The sequence below is a fragment of the Magnolia sinica genome, chromosome 17, assembly GCF_029962835.1.
Source record: "Magnolia sinica isolate HGM2019 chromosome 17, MsV1, whole genome shotgun sequence".
Lineage (NCBI taxonomy): Eukaryota > Viridiplantae > Streptophyta > Magnoliopsida > Magnoliales > Magnoliaceae > Magnolia > Magnolia sinica.
The window spans coordinates 9,227,999-9,249,740 of NC_080589.1; the positions used below are offsets into that span (position 1 = coordinate 9,227,999).

General features: G+C 38.5%; 3 protein-coding genes across 4 annotated transcripts; 2 read left to right on the forward strand and 1 right to left on the reverse strand.

Annotated features, from left to right (window-relative positions):
* On the forward strand, positions 1-1,482 carry LOC131230256 (auxin transporter protein 1-like). The gene is made up of 2 exons (XM_058226085.1): positions 1-544; positions 1,303-1,482. Exons 1-2 carry the CDS (start codon positions 368-370, stop codon positions 1,432-1,434), a joined length of 309 nt encoding a protein of 102 aa, XP_058082068.1. The 5' UTR covers positions 1-367; the 3' UTR covers positions 1,435-1,482.
* On the forward strand, positions 1,450-8,657 carry LOC131231830 (auxin transporter-like protein 2; the record flags this gene model as incomplete). Its single annotated transcript, XM_058228135.1, has 7 exons — positions 1,450-1,488; positions 3,313-3,425; positions 4,001-4,184; positions 4,436-4,530; positions 4,645-4,852; positions 5,227-5,482; positions 8,282-8,657. Coding segments are annotated over 7 exons (906 nt in total), but the record flags the coding sequence as incomplete, so codon positions are not given.
* A 1,390-nt stretch (positions 8,658-10,047) lies between these two features.
* LOC131230255 (sucrose synthase 4) lies at positions 10,048-21,033 on the reverse strand. 2 transcript variants are annotated; one of them, XM_058226083.1, is made up of 15 exons: positions 20,722-21,029; positions 20,474-20,606; positions 19,219-19,370; positions 18,899-19,091; positions 18,389-18,507; positions 17,966-18,182; positions 17,569-17,664; positions 17,172-17,345; positions 16,261-16,377; positions 15,767-15,933; positions 14,420-14,644; positions 12,074-12,395; positions 11,748-11,992; positions 10,690-10,828; positions 10,048-10,491 (listed from the first exon to the last, which is right to left on the reverse strand). In XM_058226083.1, exons 1-15 carry the CDS (start codon positions 20,817-20,819, stop codon positions 10,459-10,461), a joined length of 2,430 nt encoding a protein of 809 aa, XP_058082066.1. In that variant the 5' UTR covers positions 20,820-21,029; the 3' UTR covers positions 10,048-10,458. The 2 variants fall into 2 exon arrangements, with proteins under 2 accessions (XP_058082066.1, XP_058082067.1); XM_058226084.1 differs by lacking the exons at positions 10,048-10,491; positions 10,690-10,828 and adding an exon at positions 10,846-11,204 and having other exon boundaries at positions 20,722-21,033.
* Between the last annotated feature and the right edge of the window lie 709 nt (positions 21,034-21,742).

A 21,742-nucleotide genomic window follows, 5' to 3' on the forward strand; every position in this document is an offset into this window, starting at 1 on the left:
TTGTTTTTGTTTTCTCTCCTCTCCGTCTTGAATTCTGCATTTTATAAGAAAAATCTCTCGCTCTCTGGCTTGGATGGCTTTTGGTTTTTTTTCTCTCCTCTCTTTCTTGAATTCTGTATTTTATAATGATCTCTCTCCGTCTTGGATGGTTTCTGTTTATGTTTTTTTTTTTTTTTCTCTACTCTCCTTCTTGACTTCTTCATTTAATAAGAAAAATCTCTCTCTGACTTGGATGGTTTTTTTTTTCTCTCCTCTCTTTCTTGAATTCTGCATTTTATAAGAAAATCTCTCTCTCTCTCTCTCTCTCTCTCTCTCTCTCTCTCTCTCTCTCTCTCTCTCTTCAAATTGGGTTCTTGGTGTGACAGCCATGACTGGAGAGGAACTGGGGATTCGTCTTATAGGTGCAGAAAGAGACATGGTAGGAAGCAATAGAGAAGAGAAAGGTACGGAGGAGAAGACAACGTTGTTTCGGAGAGTTTGGAATGGTGCGGTTTGGCATGGTGGCTCTGTTTATGATGCCTGGCTCAATTCAGTTGCTATTCAGGTTCTTTTTTTTTTTTTCTCTCTCTTTCTTTGGAATTAACATTTTAATGCATGGAAACTGAGTCTCTGGAAAGAGATTTTCTTAATCGTGTCTGGAATCATGAATTTATGGTTGGAGTGAAAAGGAAAGACAACTGATATGGTTGGGACCTTCTGAATTTTCTGTAAAGCTAGTGGTTATGAGGAAATGCTTGCAGCGGAAGTAGGCCCAAGGAGAAAGTGTTTCCAGGCGTTTCCTTGGATCCAAATGCGAGAAATGTGCCCAATTATGGAAATGGATTCCATAATTCATCATTTCCACAAAATCAAACAAGTTTTCTTTTGTAATAATCCTGAGTGTCTTGATTTCTCGCGTGTTTGGAATTGAAATCCACCATCATTTTGGCTGGAAAAGGGTGGCCTTCTTATGCAGAATCCGCTTTCCATGCTTTCCAAACGCCTGGTCTTTTTGAAGCCAGGCAACCCCATACATTTCCAAACACCATGAAAATTGTTTCTAGCCCAGCTAGAAGGATTTCGAGCATGATAAATGGTGAAACTACATTGGTTCCACTGCAATTTTGCGAGTCATGTCCCGAAACATCAACCATGTTAATATGGTCTGTTGATGATTTGTTTAGAATTCATCCCTTTTCACTTCTTTCTTATTTAGAGAAAAAAAGATGGGGAAATGTATTATGAGTTTCGAGCAGTCTATCAGTTTTTATGGCATATTTAATGATAGTGGGAGTGTTTTCTCTGTGGATTGTTCATGATCAGGTTGGATCTTTGATCCTTACCCTGCCGTACACCTTTGCTCAAATGGGTTATTGGTTCGGGATCGGTTTGCAGCTTCTTTATGGTGCTTTTGGGTGCTGGAGTGTCTATCTTATCAGTCTATTTCACGCCTAGGCTTCGCGTAGGACCACAGCCACTGGTGCCATACATGAAAAACATGTTCTTCAGGTTGGTTTTTACTTCAACAATTGTTTCGCTTCTTGATACAAAACCCTCTGATTATCTTCCCTCGCATATTAGATCATCAATGAAAATATCATTTCCTTTTACTCCCATTGGAGTGTGGTATTTTTCTCATTTCTTGTTTTTAGTGCTCCCACAGGAGAACCGTAGCTCTGATACCATGTTATGAATAGCTATAGATTTGGAAAAATTGTCAATCAGAGAAAAATGACCCACAACCCTATTTCATCATACAAGTGGTCTGGTGTCCTGAGGGAGCACTAAAAATAAGAAATAAGAAAAATACTACACTTCAATAATTCCCTTTTCTAGTTTTTTGAAATATAACTTGCCTATGAATTGTCTAACATCTGATCCTAACTGCTTTCAACTACCATTACATCATATCCTGTCACATTTTCTTTGGTGAATGAAATATGAAGGATTTTAGGCTTATTTTATATCCGTCTGGGAAATTATAACCATACCTCATTGACATTAGACTCTAATCATCATAGAATGTTATGCAGTCATGTTTATACAACCGATTTGTATAACTAGTTCAGATTCCATAGCTAATGATGCAGCCATTCTAACCATGTTTTGTAGATTTTAGGAATTTGAGTCTTCTAAAGATGCCCCATCATTCGTCGAAGGTCACTCGGAACTCTGGTTAGACATGGCATTATCAGAAAACATAGACCATGTGCACTTTATTTGCGATAGAGTTACCCAGTCATAATGAAGTATCAGATAAAACAGATTTTTAATGTAGTAGGCATGTAGCTTCAGTGATGGTGTTCCTTATCCTAATATTCAATTTAGGGTCCGTTTGGGCCAGGGATTTTGCAAAATGGGGATTAAACCTAATCCCGATTTTGGCAGGCAATAGTGCCACATGCCCACCATGTAGGACTTGCTGCACTAGAGCAGCACATTTTTTTCTGCTAAAATTGCAATTTTTGGTGGGCTTAGTTTTTTATTTTTGAACTTCCATAATTGCAAGTGGAGGAAAAAAGCGTCTTTGGTGCAGTGAATCTGACATGGAGGGCTTGGGGCCCACCAAAATCACGATTACACTTAATCCTAATTTTTCAGGGTACACCTATCCAAACAGACCCTAAGGGAACGCCAACTAGGACGGCTTGATTATTTTCAGTCGCAGCTACTATATTCAACATTTTGTTCCCAAACATGGATGTCTCAGGGTATTCCAACTAGAATTTGTGGCAACAGACATGTTGTATGCAGTTGAAAGATATAGCAAAAATAGCACAGGAAATGAAGAAATACATAGAAATGGAGTTTCCATTGTGGAAAACCCGTAAGCCAAATGACTTCTATACTACAATTTCTTCTGCTTAGTATAGATAAGAAAATCATGTCATAGGACTCCTAAAAAACATAGCCAGAAAAAAACCCTAAATTATGAAGGGGATATAACAAGTCCTGTCATTTTTTGCATGAGAAAAAAAATAAAAAATTGTTTCAAGAGTCTACTGTTTGAAAGACAGTAAAACAATCCGATATCCCATGAGCCGATCCAAAATCATCTTCTTCATTAGAGGACATAATTAGACACTACCTTCTAGTTTTCTTTATTTATATGACTTATTGAACAAAACATGAGCCAATCCAATCTTTAATAGTTTTACTATTTGAGCCGTGGAGCAAACACATCGAATGATAGCCTTATGATGTTTTTCTATCAACGACCAGCAAATTAAAACCTGCATCTGAATGTTGTTCTTCTTTTGCTACATGAGTTATACCTTTGTGCATGTGAGATTATTGTGACTTATTCTTCATTTTGATATTTATTCTGTTCAGTATCATGAGGTGATCAGCATAGTTGCTGGAAAGACACTTGGTAATTTGGTTCTTGCATTCAACATGACTGCTCTGGCCTTTGTGTGTGTTTTGCAACTCATAGGATGTTCCAGGTAAAGTAGCCGCTCGATGATATCCTAAATTTGTGTGACCAACCCCAAATTGTTAAAATTCAGATCTTTAAAAATTTAAAAAAAAAAATTATTAAAAAAAAAAAAAAAAAAAAAAAGTTAGTCTGCGACTGAAAATTGTGATGCATGCATGTGAAAATTCATGCTTCGATACTCACATCGAAATGGTCGTGGATTCATGTCTGACACATTGATTAAGTGTAGATATCAAAACTACTGGAAAAGTTGCTTACAATCTCAGTTAATCTCTTAGCAAGTTTGTGGCTGGTCCCATATGAGAAAGTTCATACTCTGAAACTATGTTCGAGATGGGGTTGTGCTCGTGCTTGACACTTCAGTTTAATCAGCGAACTCACTAACATACTCGAAAACGATGTTAGTAAGCTTGTTCATCCGGTCCCATAGCCTAGAAAATTCACACCCAAAACTATGTTAGTGGGACATATCAAAATACCCAAACTGTAACTTCATTAACATTTTTCATGTAGAAATATTGTAAGTTCCTCTGTTACAACAGTAAATTGAAAATCTTAAGATACTCTTACCTGTTGATGCAGCCATGTCTACTACATGAACTCAAACTGGAACAAGCGGCAATGGCTTTATTTGTTTGGGGCTCTTGCAATTCCAACAGTCCTGTTGCCTTCATTTCACAATTTTCGTGTTGCTTCATTTTTGGGCATTGTGACAACCAGCATTACTTCAGCCTACATGACGGTAGCTGCTATTCAGCATGGTCAGGTGACACCATCATCTTTTATGTATTCTAATTGGCAAGCATCTTGATTTTATAAACATGGGATCTGTCCCACTTGGTCACATGTGCCAAAATCTGAAGCCATGCATCTGGTGGGCCATAAACATATAAACGGTGGAGGCTGAAGAAAACTGCCAATGGTCCATGCCAACTTACTTGGGTGACCTACCTGATGACTGGACGAGCAATATGGGTGCATTTGAATTCACAAAAGAATGTCGTTACGAACTTTTAGATCGCAAATGTGAAGCATCAAGGACCCGAAAACATGGTGGATTTCTTTACTGGAGCCACAAACATTCTTTTCACATTCGGAAGCCAAATCGCCGTGTTAGTATTACATTTCTAGATTTTTCAATGCTCCTTTTTCGTTGTATCATTACATTCTGAAATACTTGTGTGGCCATGTTCAGTGACATAGCACCAGCTCTTGCATTGTCGCAGTGAATTAATGGAAGCCATGTGGAAGCCTAACAAATACAAGTATGTGTATATATTTGCGGTGTTGTACATCTACTTATTAACTATACCGAATTCTGTTGCGGTTTATTGGGCATATGGAGACATCCTCATACAACAGTTGAATGCATTCGGTATTTTGCCCCCCTCAAAGATGAAAAATGTATGCATAATTGCCATGATTTTGCATCAGGTAGCTTCTATGTGATCTCATCTCTAAACTGGTTCAAGTGAGTGGCATGTGAACTATCACCCAATTGGGACCTACATGTAAAGATGGTCCAATAATTGGAACTGTCAATGTTCTGGAACTGGGCCCCGATTTTTTATGGTCACATTTAAATACAGAAATCAATGGTCAGGAACATCCTTTAAATGTATTTTTGGACCATAGCCTATTCAAAATTTTGCCTAGAGAACGGACTGTTCTGATTATCTGACCATCTCTGCATGTAGGCCCCAATGGAGGGAGACGTGGTGGTTCTCTTGAGTCGTGACATAGGCAAATTGAACTTGTTAAAAGCTTCGGTGTCATTCTTGTGTTCTTCCCTTCTTTTTTCCTTGCAGTACGTAGCGTTTCTGCTGAGTGCAAACCCGCTATTTCTGGCATGGGAGAAAGTCGTTGGAGTTCACACAAGCAGGAGATTTGTGCTTAGAGCATTGGCAAGAGTGCCAATCGTGCTTGTTATCTGGTTTTTCGCATTGGCAGTTCCATTTTTTGGACCGATAAACTGTCATGGGTGCATTCGTCATTTCTTTCTCAGTCTACATTATTCCGAGTGTGGCTTTCATGAAAGCTTGTTCAAAGAAGCAATTAGAAACTGCAAGTAAACTATCTGTTTTTCTTATCCTAGTTTTGCATTACTTCTCCAATATTATAAACAACATACGGCGAGTTTCGATTCACTTGTTAGTGTTCAAAAGCCCAGGTTCGATTACTATAGAAATGAAAGATTCAATGTTGATTGAAAATAAGACAGCTTTTGAGTCCACAAGGGAGGACTATCATAGTTCAAAAACCTGAAAACTTAAAACTAGATGTCCAGCCGGGTGTGGTCAAGTTGGTAGTCTCAGACGATTCTTATTAAAATTATTGTTATAAGTACTAGTAAATGTTTAAAATGGCTCTCAATAAACATATGCAAGTTACCTATAGTTGTCACAACTATAGTTCTAAAAATCGCTGACTGTACTCAAAACTCAGCTGCGTCAATTCGAGCTGAGTCTCTATGAAACTCAAATATGAGAGTGACTCGGCCGAGTCAATGGGAGACTCATCGAGTCGACTTGCTAACTCAGGGAGCTACTTTCATGTGGGTGACTCGGTTCAAGTTGTCGTGAGTCACATTGAGTCGACTCAGTGAGTCAACTCAATGAATCTTGCCAAGTTGAGAACTAGTTACATTATTCATCGAGTTTCCTAGTGACTCACTAGGTTTTAAAACTCTTGTGTTTGTTGCTGACATGGCATATAGATCTTGGGCACTGAGAGAAACTGGGCACGTTTGGATCATAGTATTGGTCAATCTAGGATTGGTTAATACATACAATTTAAATTTGATAGGCACAAAATATTAGTTTAAAATGCATTTATTGGAGAATTGTACATTGACCAATTCAATTATCCAAAACAGCACTAGAAATAACCAAATTGTAATTTCATTCACATATATGTTGAGGGTCTGGCCCCATAGTGCAATCAGTGTTTCCCATGTCAGTTTTACACATGGTATTGCACCCTTAGGATGTGAATATGTATTAGTTATCGCATGAGATATCAATCGTATCGAGTAATGTATTGCTTTTGTTGGGAAACATTGAAAATTTGATCGAATTTTTCAATAAAACTTCAGGAATTGTTAAAAAAGACATTAATATATATATTTAAATTATGGCATCACAAAAAACATATGCACATAATAGGTTTCTTAAGTATAGGGTCCTAAGTTATGTGTTATCTAACTAAATTGATGCAACTATATTCAAAGTCAATTTATATAATTCAAAAAATTAAAGAATACATTTATGAAAATACAACCAATATATTGAAAAAAAAAACTAGAAATTAAGAAATATACCTATGAATGATGTGTATGGATGTGGCTCAAACCCACATAGAATTGCGCGGTGGCTCAAAATTATAATCTACATCGTTAAATGCTCTAAAAATGCAATCAATTGATCGTTGATAAAAAAGAAATTTCGAGGAAAATATTTTTAATAAATTTTTATTAATTTTTAATGAAAAATAATTTATTGAAAAATCACCAAAACTAAACAAATCAATAGATTAAATCTCATACATATTTAATTTCGAGTTTAAACAATAAGATTGCAACTAATTTGGGAGAAATTGCAAAAATTTTCCTACTTTCCTCCAAATCGAACCATCTACCCTCAAATCTCAAAACGGGAGTGCATGTGATGATGATTTTATCAAATGCACTAACATAATTTCATCAAACACTTTAAAATAATCTGAAATTGGGCTTAATTGAATGCTGATGGAAGTGGAATTTCGAAAAAAAAAAAAATCTAATTAAAAATAATAATTGTTTCTAGCAAAATCACCAAAACTATATGAATCAATAAATCAGGCCTCATACATGTTTGATTTCTTATCTGTACCATAAGATTGCAACGAATTTGGGAGAAATTGTGGAAATTTCGAAAAATTTTCAATTTCCTTCAAATCGGATCACTGATCTTCAAATCTCGAAATTGAATGTTCAAATCATTGATTTTCCATGCAAAACATGAAGAATAAAAAAAACTCTAACCTTTTAACACTGATTTTGTATGATTTAAACAAAAACAAAACAAAACAAAATAGATGGAAATGCAAAATCACCCACTGAATAAAAACCGGCCCTAGACCTGTAAAAATCTTGATTCCGATTTGAAATATTTATTTTTCTCCCAAAAGATTGCAAAAGATGGATCAAAATCCACCCACAATGTGTTTCGATTTTATATATATATATATATATAGAGAGAGAGAGAGAGAGAGAGAGAGAGAGAGAGGGATGAAGTTTGGAGAGAGAAAAAAGCACGATACCTTGTGATACAATCGATGCATTGGGATACATTGGCGGATATCGTTGATACCAAGTAAATTTACTAAAGAAAAACAGGGCGATATCTCAGAATACAATCAATACATTGCAATGTACCAAGGATTTTTTTTTTTGGCACTCCATGTCAATTTTGTATCGTTGACCTGCGATACTGATAATATCAACCAATGACATTATCAATACTGCAATCGTTGAGTGCAATTACATTACTTCCAAGAATCAGGTTGGTGCACTTACCACATGGGCGGTAATATTAGAAATGAGTGGATGGCACAGTAAAACATGCCTAAATTTTATTCAGCTGTCCATTTATTTCATCAACTGTGTCCCATCTGATCAGTGGATTAGTGGGACTCACCTGAACCGCTGCTTGGATCTTGCACCCACGCACCATGTTGCAACATGTTATGGCGTGTAGATGGCCACAAATACACAACATGATGTATCTTTCTTACTACTCTAACCCTTCTATTGGGATGAAATGTCCCTGAAATACCTAGTTTTGCATTTATATTTTTCCTACTCTTCTTGTATTTTATTCCCAGGCCAAAGATGAGATCGCAAAATGTGGACCGTTGATGTACTGGACAAGTGCTGTTATAGCAACATGGGCACTTGTTTTTGGATTCGGTTTCGGAGGATGGGCGAGCAGCACAAACTTCATTAGGCAAATAAAATCATTTGGGTTTTTCGACGAATGTTACCAGTGCCCTCCAAAGCATTGAATATAGTTTTATCTTCTTTCTCTGAGCCAATCTACTGTTTGGCATCTTCAGCAACTTATCCAGAAATGTTCTTCAAAAACAACTGTGATTATCTGCCCATCTTGTAAGTTAAACTTGTTCATTTGTTCATACTTTGTATTATGTGATTTACATGATGAAATGGGAAAAAAAAAAAAGATAATTTTGGGTATCCAAACATGGATTTTTATATTCAGTCCTACAATTAAGGGGACCTGACTCGGCTTTGGACCGGGCATGGACCTGTTAACTTGGCTAGCTCCACTTTTAGTCATCTTTGCTTCATTGAATGAAATTATTGCAATTCAGTTCAATTGAACATCCAAACACAACTAAAAGAAATAGTCGTATACAGTGAGGGTTGACCCTGTTTTCCTTTTTTTTACAGCGAATAGACTAACTGATGATTATTTATTAAAAACGTCTTTTAAGAAGGTACTGGGATGTAAATTCCATGTTAAGTAGTTAGTAATTTGTAAATTTTCCTTTACAATCCTCGAAAGTTCCTCGCATTGAGATCTTTTATTTGGTTGGCCTTTCGCCCTCATCGCTAGAGCCGTTACAAATGTAACATCGCCATAAAATTGCCTGATCAACTTTATCCTAAGCATCCAATTGATGGTCCTGAAATGTATGGCTAGGAACAGAAAAATCAGCAATCCACTGATACAATCCACATTGAAACAGACAGTTATGATTCTCCCATTGTCAATTTTTGGCCAATAGCCATTCACTACGGGGGCCACCATTTTGATGTGTGGATTGGCAACGATGTATCCCACGAGTACAATGGATGAGTTGCCACAATTCAGTCTAATCTAGACCATTCACCATTTTTTTAAAAAAAATTAATTAATTCTTTCTATATTGGATGGGGAAGAGGGTGCATCCCCTTCCATCAGGGAGGATGAATTACATGCAGTATAGCATGTAAATACAGTAAATAATATTATCGTGCTATTATCATGAGTTTCAAAATCTTGGCGGATTTTAAACTATAGCCAAGTAGAAAGGAAAAAAAAAAAAAAGGAATTTGTTATATAAATATATATTAAAATTAAATTTATTTAATAATTTACAATAGATATTTAAATATTTTTATTTTTGGCAAGATTTTACTGATAATATCCTGAGAAAACCTCAATATTTGAAACCCTGCCAGAAATTTCCGGGCCGAGAAATTGCCAAGAACAAGATTGTCACTACGGTTGCATGAACCTCATGTAGAGTATACTCCGTTCTCAGTTTGTACAAGCAGTACCCATGGTTCAGTAATCCTGACCATTGGTCCATTGGGACTGACCAGGTATAGACCATGTCCCGAAAATCTCATAGACAGGACAACAGGACCCAGATTGGTGGCTAGGATCTTTCTAGCCAGAAGATTTAGGGGCATGGTCCATCCACAGCAGATCACATCAGACAATGGCCACTGAATCATGGGCTCCTCTTGTACAAAACAAAACCCAGAGTATACTGTAATTCCTCCATTTGAAAAACCTTTGTCACGAGGGTTTTTTACTTTTGCTGCTGTAGGTGGACAGGTAAATCTGCTCATTACACTGTAATTACTAAACCAGTAGAAAAAGGGAATTCTTACCGGCATCCACTCAGATTGATAAATACATCCACATTTCTACATTTGGGAATGTAATATTGTATTACCAAAAAATAGAATGACAAGTGCACTTCTCAGTAGGAGAGGGTGTAGATAGTAGCTCCCTACAAACATTGTAGGATGCAGAAAGCTGGAAAGAGAAAAAGACTGGCTGCATATAAGCAGCCTCAAAACAATCTACTGTCATAATATATATACATAGTTTTCTTACTCTCTGATACTTCCACGTCCAGAAAACTAGCAGTGATTTTGATATGCTTCTCCATCCACGAAAATGCTTTTATTCAATCTTCTAACATAACCAAACAGATACCAACTAACCATCAGTGTACATCAGCTCCTAGAACGCCATGGATTAATGCTAATCGTCGAGTGCAAGTGGGACAGATTTCATCTGAAAACAAACACAAAAGAGATGTCTTCAGATCTTTGAGCATTTCATATTAGTGTGCAAATGATAGACTGTTTGTTCCCAAGTCCAAACCGAAACTAAAAATGTTAAGGCTTTTTTTTTTCCTTTTTCTGGCAACAAAACTATGATGGAAATGATGGAATTAGCTTGGCTTTTTCAGATGGTGAGTAGTGGAAGTACCAGTTCTCGGAACTTTAGGATGTAGAACATTTCAAGATATCGTCGTGTCTCACGCCTTTCAAGTTTAGACACGTACTTCCAGAAGCTGTAAACCCCCGCCAATGTCATTAACCGGTCGGAATAAATCTTCCATGTATACCTGCAATGTTACGTGTAGAAACGGTAATTGTGAGAAACAAACAGAGTGACTGAAGAAACCTTTAATTTGAGACGGCTCGATGACATGCACATCTAGATTGTTGTCAACGCAGCTGATAAATAAGTGTTTTTGTGAACCCCACACAGCCATGCATGCCAGCCTGGCATGGTGACGAATCTGGTCCATACAGCTGGGACCCACTGTGTAGATCACCTGGCCCAAAACCAGGCTGGTCCATTCATCAGGTGGGCCCCGGGTGTATGTTGAATGTGGACCACTAGCACTTGTTTAAACTGTCCACTGTTTTCATACATGTGCAGCCCACTGCATGAGTTGGCCAGCCTGACTGCGATGTTATCCTCACAGTAGGTCCCACCTGATGAATAACATACTGACAAATCTCAAGAAAGTTATAAATTTTGAGGTTTTTCTCAGAATTTTATCACAAAAATCTTGCTAAAAATAAAAATAAGAAATATTTATTAGAAATCAGTAAATAAGTTAAATTTTATATATAGGCATATAATGAGTTAGTACATATTTTTATGTAATTATTACATTAATTTTGGGAATTAAAGTTCAGGATAATTCTGTGAAAAATTCAAACTGCTGATATGTTGAAAACAATATTATTGCGATAATAACGGTCAGTTTAATTCTCGCAGGAACATCGCGAGATTTTTAAAATCTTGGCAATATTTGTCACACTGATGAATGGATCAGATGGCCCACATGTGCCATGTTGGCACATGTGGCTCAGTTGTAAAAGGGCAGCACGTGTAAGCTTCCAAAATTATGATAAACAAACATAAGACTGAAATGGTATGTGTCTGTACAAACACCATTGCATAAATTAATAGATGGAAGGGAGAACAAAATGTGAAAGAGAAGTGAGGAAATGGGTTTAACAAGGAAAGACCTTTCATAGATTCGTTGCAACCCTGCATTAGAGATCTTATCCCAGTAGCTCGGATCTTTCTTAGATTGTGCAAAGAAATCGGCCAAAATTTCAGCCGCCTGATCAGGATGATATGGATCTATATGGAACCCCGATATACCATGTTCAATAATCTCTGCGGGACCTCCATGACAAGTGGCAAAGGTTGGAAGACCGCAAGTCATGGCCTCAACAACTGTAAGGCCAAATGCCTCATAAAAAGCAGGCTGGAAAAGGAGACCAGAGACATGTCAAAAGAATATAAAGAGTTGGAAGATCAGGCGAGCACAGAGAGTCCAACACAATACCTGTACAAAAGCACCTCTTGTATCTGCAATGTAGCGATAGAGCTCACCGTTGCGGGCCCTGTTCATTTGACAAGATATCCATCGGAACTGCCCATCCAGATTGTACTCCTTCATGAGCTTGTGCATCTTCTCAATCTCTTCTATCTCTTCTCTGTCTCCAGACTTCTTCACATCAATGTAACCAGCAACCACGACAAGGTTTACCAGCTCCCTTAGTTTAGTGCTCTTACCAAACAACTCAACTAGTCCTGTTATGTTTTTCACCTGGTCAAGCCTTGCCATAGAGAAGATTATGGGCTTGGACCGGTCACTCAACCTACCACTGCAATCACATAAATCAAGCATTTATGAGTTGCATATTTTCATGACTTGGATCAACCATATCAAGTGCAATTCCAACTGATGACAATGTGTGGTAACACATTGCTTAGAAGAAGAAGAACAAGAGGAAATGGTTTCCCAGAATCGGCTGACAGCCTCCTTCAGGCCTGGCATGGTGTCCGGTTCAATAAGGGTAAAACCAGATTGTGGCGGATGGTAATCCTAGCTGTTTGGTGGTCTATCTGGGAAGAGAGGAACAATAGATGCTTCCGGGATTCTTCTTCCCTTCCCCCCGCTGTCTCATCAAAGGCCAAGCACCACATTATTGAATGGGCGATCCAGTCGAAAGTATAAAATGTTATGATCTTAATTTTCTAGGTGTCTAGTTTGGGTTGCCTCCTTGGCAGCCCCTCTAGCCCTCTTTTGCTTTTCCTTTTCTTCAATACAATCGTTATCTTTCAAAAAAAAAAAAAGAAGAAGAAGAAGAGAGGAAATGGTTGACACTTAACAAGCATTAACCATATCTATTACATTCCTAGCGATTAGATAACACCATTCAATAAATAACATTTAACTGCCATTACCTAAAAAACTTCATGTCTGCAGTTGTGGAGTGCCTGATTCTAATTTTAATCTTTCTTATCTCTTAAACTTGGATAATGCCATCACAATCATCATCATTCAACTGACCCAGTTATTTGGGGTTGGCTTTACAAATCATATGATTTTCTTGTCGAAAGTTCAATTACTCACCACATACGTAACATCAACCCTCAAGTTAACTTCATTTTCTAATACAAAACAAAATACCTTCATTTCAAAATATATCTTAATTATATCTTATTCTGGTTTGTTTGCTAAAGTAAATGCAACTTGATCTTTTCAATAAGATTGAATCAGGTACTATAGAGCTTACCTGAATCATCATTTTCTTAAAGATGGACTGCAGTCAAAGCAACAAATTCCTGAGTTTTGATATTAACTTTGGAAATTGGCTGCTAATAAGCATCTGCCTAATAATATAAAAGAATTAGTCCACAGAAACAAGATTTCAGGTATATTTTCAAGAGTCCTCTTCTTTCATATTTTAATTAGGAAACAGTTGAGTATGTCTCATGTGTGTCTCATCATTATCATCATCGGGCCTTATCCCAACTTACTGGAGACGGCTACATGAATCCCGTTCTATCTGAATTTTCTAAAGAGCCTTCTAGACACCAATATGCAGGAAAAATCACACATCAGTTGTAACTTGAGAATAACCATGCAAATGAACATATCCCTATGTCATAAGATGATTTTTGTCAGCATGAAAATACAACAAAGACAGAAAAGAGGGGAGAATTCAATCTTCCATAAACACTAGAGCTGCTCCTCAATCTAGAAGGAAACCTTTCTTCTAGGAAAAACAGATGCGAATAGTAAATCGGTTCTTTGCAGATTAATCCTCAGTAAGCAGTGCACTCATAGAAGTAGTTATTGGAAGTAGGGCTGCAACTAGGGTTCAGGTCAACCCAAACCCGATTGACCCACCAGTAAGGGTCAGGTTGGGTAGGGTTGCCAAGGTCCTTGGGTTGGGTTTGGGTTGAGAAAATTCAGGGCAGGTTAGGTTGGGTTGGGAAGAATCAGATGTACTTGGGTTGTGTTGGGTTGGGTTGGGTCAAGTACAAAGGAATTTGGGTTGGGCACCTCAGGTTGGAAGTCAGGTTGGGTCTGGTTATGGGTTGGGTACTCTTGAGGTCAGGTCAGGCTCTGGTGGACCCTCAAACCAACCCACCCCACCTGAGTTGCCGCCTTAATTGGAAGCAACGGAGGGTTCAGAAGTGTCAGAGGCTACATGTTTAAATCATGTCTTGGAGATCATCACCCCATGCAAGATAAAATAGCATTGTATGACCATCACAAATTTAAAAATAAATAAATAATAAATAAATAAATAAATTTGTCCAGAAAAGCACAAGGAAGATATATGCACAAACAATTACAGAACAATTTAAAAGGAGAAATAATATAAAGAGTACTCACACATGTACATCGTTCTGCTCTTCGTCGTACAACAGCTTCTCAATTGAACCATGAAGGGAAGTAAGCCTTCTTTCTTTTTCACTGTATGGAAAGTAAATGTCCATATCTGCTCCAGGGGAGACAATATTGAACTTGGGATCGAAAACATCAATTCCATGAACAACTCGGTATAGACCAGGAAGAGTGAAAGCAGTGTGGCTCTCATATTGGCCAACAGTATTTTTGCTGAAATAACGAGCATAGAAGTTCACATACTGTTGTAATGGCATAAGTACTAAAACTAGCATCTTCTTTAGCTTCCAAAATCTTCACAGACATGTATAGTAGTACTGCACAGGAGGTACAGTTTATCAGGGAGATGCATGGCAGGGGAGTTGGGTTCTCTATGTGTGTTCTTCTTGCATTTGCATGAATGCACCTATTCAAATGCATTTCAAGACAGCCAACCTTATATTATGTGTTAGAGACTGCCCTTTTTTTATTATTTTCAGTATGCTTTGGTACCAAAACGCCATCAATGAGACTCGATCTAGGGTCTTTAATGCAAAGGCATTTTCACACTAGGCTCGAGTGGGGTAGCCTGTGGGATGCAAGGGCACACTTGGGGTAAGCGGCTTGTGTGAGGCAGGTGGCTCATGTGAGGCGGGCCCCACCTGTGTGAAGCGGGTGACTCGTGTGAAGTGAAACCTATGTGAAGTGGGGCCCACGAGGGGGGTTCGGCCGAGGTCCTAACCCATGGGATGTGGGGCCTGGGCTATGAGATAAAGGGATTAATTCGCCATGTTCTATCAGTTCGAGCTTTTAGAGCAAGTGGTTAGTTGTCCTGCATCAATCTTCCTAGGAGGGTGTGACCCTCAGGTTGAAGTTTAGAAACACAGTTATACAGGTTGTTCATACACTGGAACTTGGTCTTTTCCTGTTGTTTTGAGCTGTTTCTCTAAGGTTAAAATATCTGTTAACTACTTTCGATATGCAGTAAGGTATACATTGGTACTCAGGGCAGTTTAGTCATTTTCTTAGCATCCATATCTCAACAATAATAGTGTCCAATTGTCAAGATGCAAGAGGGTAATAAATATGCATCTGCAAGCAATGAAATATTATGCATGAAGTTTAATCAAAGAACAAGAGAATTTTGGCAGGTTTCTTCACCAAAAAAACTCATGAAGCTTGATCGTGCATTAAACTATTACGTTGTTATTGAAGTTCGGAGACAGGCAAAGGGAATAACACAACATTTGCATGTTAACTATTTCCTGTAACACAGATTAGAGAAAGTGCGCAAAAAGTGAAGATAGTTATTGTTAGAGTATAATTAGACTAGAATAGGGAATCTAATTAGATTACCTTCCGGCAATCTCCTGGTACGTGCTGGTGATTATAAAATCCGCATTGTTCATGGCCAATACATCAGCAGTAAATTGACAAGAAAAGTGGTATTTGTCCTCAAATTTCCTCCAATATATATCTGAATCAGGATACTTTGTTTTCTCCAAAGCATGCGCAATGGTGCACTGTACGAAAATTGCATCAATCATGTAAAAAATCATTATGATCATCATCATCATCATCTAAGCCTTATCCCAACAAATTGGGGTCGGCTATGATAGAAGGTAAGGCATAAGTTTAACACTGGCTGCAACCTGACGCAATCCTCCTCCTTTATCCGGGCTGGGGACCAGCAATGAGACTACAAAACTCCCACAGGCACAATGTAATAGACTATTACATAGATTGATTACAATCAAGCATATGTAATAGTCTGTTACAAATGTTGATTACTATAAACAATTGAAACAACAGGAGTATAGTCTGAACATTGTATTAAGATCAGGGCAAACCTGTGTGATTCCTAGCTTATAAGCTAACAAAGAGGCAACAAGATTTCCATCACTGTAGTTGCCAATGACCAGATCTGGAGTGCCCTGTAACTCAGCCGCAACTTCACGTATCACATCCTGATCAAAATAAACTGTTAAGGAATGTTCAAGGTAGCTAAACACGGAGGGAGGGGGGAAAAAGACGATGAAGTGGTATACATTAGTGAAACAGAAAGTGAAGAAATGTGAAGGACATTCGCACATCTGCACTAGCCAAACGTAAACCCCCACCCATGTGTGTGTCTGTGTTTGGGGAGTGGGGGGCCACTCATGCATGCCCATGTGTTCCAGATCCCAGCCTTTCATCAGGTAGCGCCAACTTGTATTTGGCGCATCTCTTATCCACAATATAATTCGGATCTTCTTTTTCGCTTACGGTATTGGCAATTCCATGTTTACACATCATTTTCTTTTCTTTACATAAACAGGATGCAGCCCACCACATGTAGATGAACCGTGTTCCTTTCATGGAATTATGTTATAAGCAGCATGCCCTCTATTTCAGTGTGCTATGATCTTTCTTTACTGTTTATTCATGATCTGTCTTATGCAAATCTGTCATTCTGAAATACTTATCAACCATTCATGGATGTATTGATATGCTAAATATTTTGCAACCACCAATTTACAACATGTCATAAAGTGTCAAAACATCCCTGCACAACCTTCTTCCCTTGTCAAATTGAAAGGATTTAGATTGCAACAAGCATGCTAATAGAAATATTTGCAAACCCAGAACCCCATCCAGGGAACTGTGTTGTCATTTTAGGACTTTTTTTTAATTGATCAACATGTTGTCATCGTAGGATTAGAAAAATCACAAAACCCCCAGGAATTAATAAAATAGAAGCTGAATCACTGCTAAAATTTACCTGTGTGAAGGTCTCCAAATAAGGCCATACATCGAACCTTGAGATCCATTTACGAAGAATCCCCTTCTCTGTTCTAAAAGGAACCCGTAAAATATGGGTGTGCTTTGTTCCACTGATTCTTTCCAAGCGTTGGTTGCATGTCGTCCCTTTTGCATCAGGTAGTAACCGTGTCACCTTACATCAACAACAACGATACTCATATAAGATGGAAAACCCCAAATGTCCAATTAGGTGGCTGTGAGGAGAATATGAAAAAATGGAAGAAAATACTAATCCTGGGAGACACAAGTGGTAAATTAAGCCACCGAATGCGGGCTAAAATAGCATCTTCCAAGATAAAAGAATTCATGCATATTGAGATGTCACAAATCAATTTGGTATATTAAAATATACTCACCACAAGAATTCTAGGAGTAACATCCAGTCCTTGCTTCTGTATTCTCAAAAGCATCTCATTCTCTAAGGCACGGACTTGATCCAATATGTAAACAACCTGTACATGACTAACCAAATCTAAGAATCCATTCCAACATCCAAAATGGATCATAAGACTGTCAAAAGGGGAAGAGATGACATTGGCACACAGAAATAGTAAAACAAGTTCCAGCCCTATGGAACCATTAATCATGCATTATGATACATTTCAAGTGAAAAAACAAGGAGCAATTGAGTTCCACAACAAATGGAAACATAAAAAAGAAAGAAAATTTTCCCAAGCTTGCCAGTGTAATACAGAATTTAGGACAAAATCTTGTCTGTGTGATTTTCAGAAATTATCATTATAACAATAATACCTGCCCACCAGTGTCAGGAAGACCCAATACGTTAGCTTGGCCAAAGTATCCATGTGGGGAAACAATGACAACATTGAATACCATCGGAAGCATTCCTAGGAATGTCTCCAAAGTAGATGGGTCCGGAGCCTGAAGGATATCCAAAAGAAGATGTATCATCTTCAACACACTTTGAGCTGTATCACCCCACCCTTTCTCCAATCCCATTTCTTGGAATCTGCATATGAGTGATGAACAAAGGACGAAATGCAATAAAAATCAGTCAAATTCACTGTCAAATTTTAACACAATCCCTGTGTTATCCACATACATGTAAGAAAATACGAACCTCCATATTACCTGAATGAAAGAATTCTAATTACCCATCATTAGAGTAGGCAACACCAGGACTTTGTGCACAATAACATAGAAATGGTTACTTACACATTTGAAAAGTCAGAATATGGTGCATCAGGCGGGAGCTTAGACAGATATTCCTCTGCCTTTGCCAAAGCAGATTGAAGTCTGGATAAGCTATGGATCCTATCATTCAGCATCATCACCTGTGATCAGGTTTTTTGAAGTTGAACTCAATCAGCTCTGAGGACTACATTTACAATATAATCAGCATGACATGATTCCTCAGTGACCTCATTCTATACATTTATTAGATGTTCTCCCCTATTTTACCAGACCTTAGCTCCATGAAGAATATATAACAGTATTAGATGAATGTATTCATTGAGAAGGTCCCACAGTGGATAATGCAAGTAAAGACTACACCCTGCATTTCTCTCGTCAAACTTGAAAACAGCAACATAGAACCATACTGTTTATGGTAACAAAAAGCAAATATACTTGTTTTGCAACCATGAATTGGAAAGAAAAAAAAAATACATCAAGCTGAGAAAAAAAAAAAAAAACAAAATCATGAAAGTTTCAAAGCAGACTCACATGCCCCTTGTATCTATGCGCTCGAAGAAAGTCAAGCAAAGGCTCCAAACAGTCCTTGTTACGGAATAGCATCGACGAAAGGTGACGGTTAAGGAATTGAACACCATTACCAATCGATGATGACTGGGTCGGGCGGGGAACCGATGCATTAAAAGGTTCAAAATCCAGCTCAAGAACGAATGGATCCTTAAACCTACCATAAAACAAAATTGAATAAACCTCATTCCAAACTTCCGATCCCAAGATGCCCAAAAAATCAAAGCATAAACCTGAAAATAGCTTCAAACTAAGATTTATAGGAAGGAGGGGCACTGAATTACTGTCCATCGACGAGCTCTTCTTTGAACTGCAAGTATTCCGATACATTCAATTGCTCGACGCTAAGCTCATAGACATTGACTCGAACGTATTCCCACACTCCAGGCCTTGGACGAACAGCAATAGCAACATAAGGAGGCAGAATTATAGCTTCCTGCACCAAAAATTGATGATGATAACAATGACAATGACGATGATGATACTATCTTGGTGCCAATTGCTCCACTGCTCCTTACTCTTGGAGCCATAGCATGACGTCCATGATCCTGACCATTCATTGTGGGCCCCAGCGTGGATCAACTATGTAAAACTAATCTTGCTCACCAGATGACCTTAACTGTCAGGTGACTGATGTAAAAATAGAAGAAAGGAAGGATCTTGGCAGTGGGTCAGTATTGAACGGGAACAGGTCTGCCAATAGGTAGGATCATCCATTTTGTGTAATTTGCAGACAATGATCCACCAACAGTGGGACCCACTAGATCCATCTATCAAAGGTCTGAATCATGGACCACTAGAGCACACCAGATTGGAAAATCAGTGTGCTGTGTGCCTATACATACACCTGACTTCCCAGCTACAATTAGAAAGATGCACATGGTAGAAGGACCAGTTCTCCATACTAAAAGGATGGGACCCTGCATCCGGGATACGTGGACACTTGAAATCAATTGATCTGGACCATCCATTCAATTCAAACCACTCTTCAAGGATCACTGTGCAAAATCAGACAATCCCATCCGTCTGCACTTTAACCTCAAATTTACAGCCATTTGTCTTCTTATCAAAGTAATTCTGGAGAACCATAAGCAATCCGAGACGGAGCCTACTGAATGGACGGTTCAGATTGATGATTGGACTGCCTTAGTTACAAACAATCCCATGGGGTGTACATATCATTTCCAACTAAATCTACCATATGTGAGACATGGTAGTGCATGGATCATCCATCTCTCCAAAGCACACATGGCCAGACTGCCGATCTACTGATGGAAAATACTCAAATAATACAAAATACACATCCACCATATCATGCCAGCCATCAGATCAGTGTCCTTCAGAGAAAAGGCAGTAAAACAGAAGTCTTTAACTGTTAATATCTAGTTCCACAGAGCGAAGAAAATCAACGTTTACCATTGTCCGATGAGTGTGATTTTCGAAACATGGGGCCATCCACGGTAGGTATCACCGGATGAACGGCTCCGATTGAAGCAACTCTCCATCTTTTACTAATTTTCATAAATTATGGAAATTCACCTGCGCCGATTTGATAACTTCATCGAAAGGCCCATCGCTGAGCTTCTGCCGTCCTTTATCTTCTGTAATCTCCTTTGAAAGCTCGTCTAGTAAATGATGCGGTTGTAAAATGCCCTTGCCTTGAGCAACATACCTACACCAAAAACCGTTATAACCATAGGATCGATGTACGTAATTCGAGTGAGAAATGAAGGGCAAAAATGGAAAGAAAAAAAAGAGAGAGAGAAAGAAAGAAAGAAAGAAAGAACCTGGAGAGAAGGGAAACCAGCTCGTTGCGATGGGCAGAGAGCGTGTCCTCTACCCGCTCGCGCATGCTCGGTATTCGGCCGAGTTTAGGGTTTGCCATGGAAGAGAGAGAGAGAGAGAGAGAGAGAGAGAGTAGTTGTTACTGAGTAGAGAGATCTCTCTCTATATATAGATATCAGCTTAATGAGAGATTAGTAATTAATTAGATGAATTAAGAGGATAAGATGGGATTAGTAGGGAAGCTTTATTCGATCTTTGGAAAAGACCGAGTAGTGTCAGTGCGGCTTCTTACGCGAAACCACCATAGTCGCATCTGCTGCGTTTGAAACGGTGAATGGTTTTGGAGGTGGAACGTGCGAAGTAGGAAATGCGAATCGTTTTCATGGTAAAGTACAACGCGGGAGGACTGGTTGAACTGTAGTCACGCAGATAAGGGGCATGTTGAGGGGTGTTGTGTTCGTATAGGATACGGTTTAGAGATCCAGGCCGTTTATTTGATTGGTCCTTCCATGGATGAAGGTTGGGTGTATCAGAACGCGAGTTGTGTGAGATCCAGGCCGTTGGTAGGATTGGAACTATCATGATGGGTTGCTTAAAATGTTTCGAGGTTCATAATCCTTTGGTAAAAGAGAAATTGAGAAGTGATTAATGATGAGGTTCAAATACATCCCCTTCGATGGACGCGGATTGCATTATTATAATGCCAGTAGCTATCTCGGTACTGGAGAGTGTACTGTAGGCCCCACCATGATGTATTTGTTTTATCCAAGCCGTCCATCTATTTTAGACCATTATTTTAGGGCATTACCCTAAAAAAATAGACAGATATAAATATTATATGGACCACACCACATGAAATGAAAACAGTGGTAACTGAACGTCCACCATTAGAAACTTCCTAGGGCCCACTGTAATGCTTATTTTCAATCCAACCTGTTGATTAGGTCACAAAGGTCTGGATGAAGGGAAAAGAAAAATGTAAGCTAGATCCAAAAGTTTTGTAGTCCCCAACAAATTTTAGTG

Bases quoted from the DNA above. Each gene is read 5' to 3' on its own strand.
- LOC131230256 (XM_058226085.1), top strand. From the start codon at position 368: ATGACTGGAGAGGAACTGGGGATTCGTCTTATAGGTGCAGAAAGAGAC. The intron at 545-1,302 runs GTTCTTTTTTTT...GTTCATGATCAG, and splicing joins TCAATTCAGTTGCTATTCAG to GTTGGATCTTTGATCCTTAC.
- LOC131230255 (XM_058226083.1), bottom strand. From the start codon at position 20,819: ATGGCAAACCCTAAACTCGGCCGAATACCGAGCATGCGCGAGCGGGTA. The intron at 16,378-17,171 runs GTAAATTTTAGC...TATTTTGATCAG, and splicing joins ATTTGGAGACCTTCACACAG to GATGTGATACGTGAAGTTGC. The intron at 12,396-14,419 runs GTGAGTACTCTT...ATGTGATTGCAG, and splicing joins GAGCAGAACGATGTACATGT to TGGTAGGTTGAGTGACCGGT.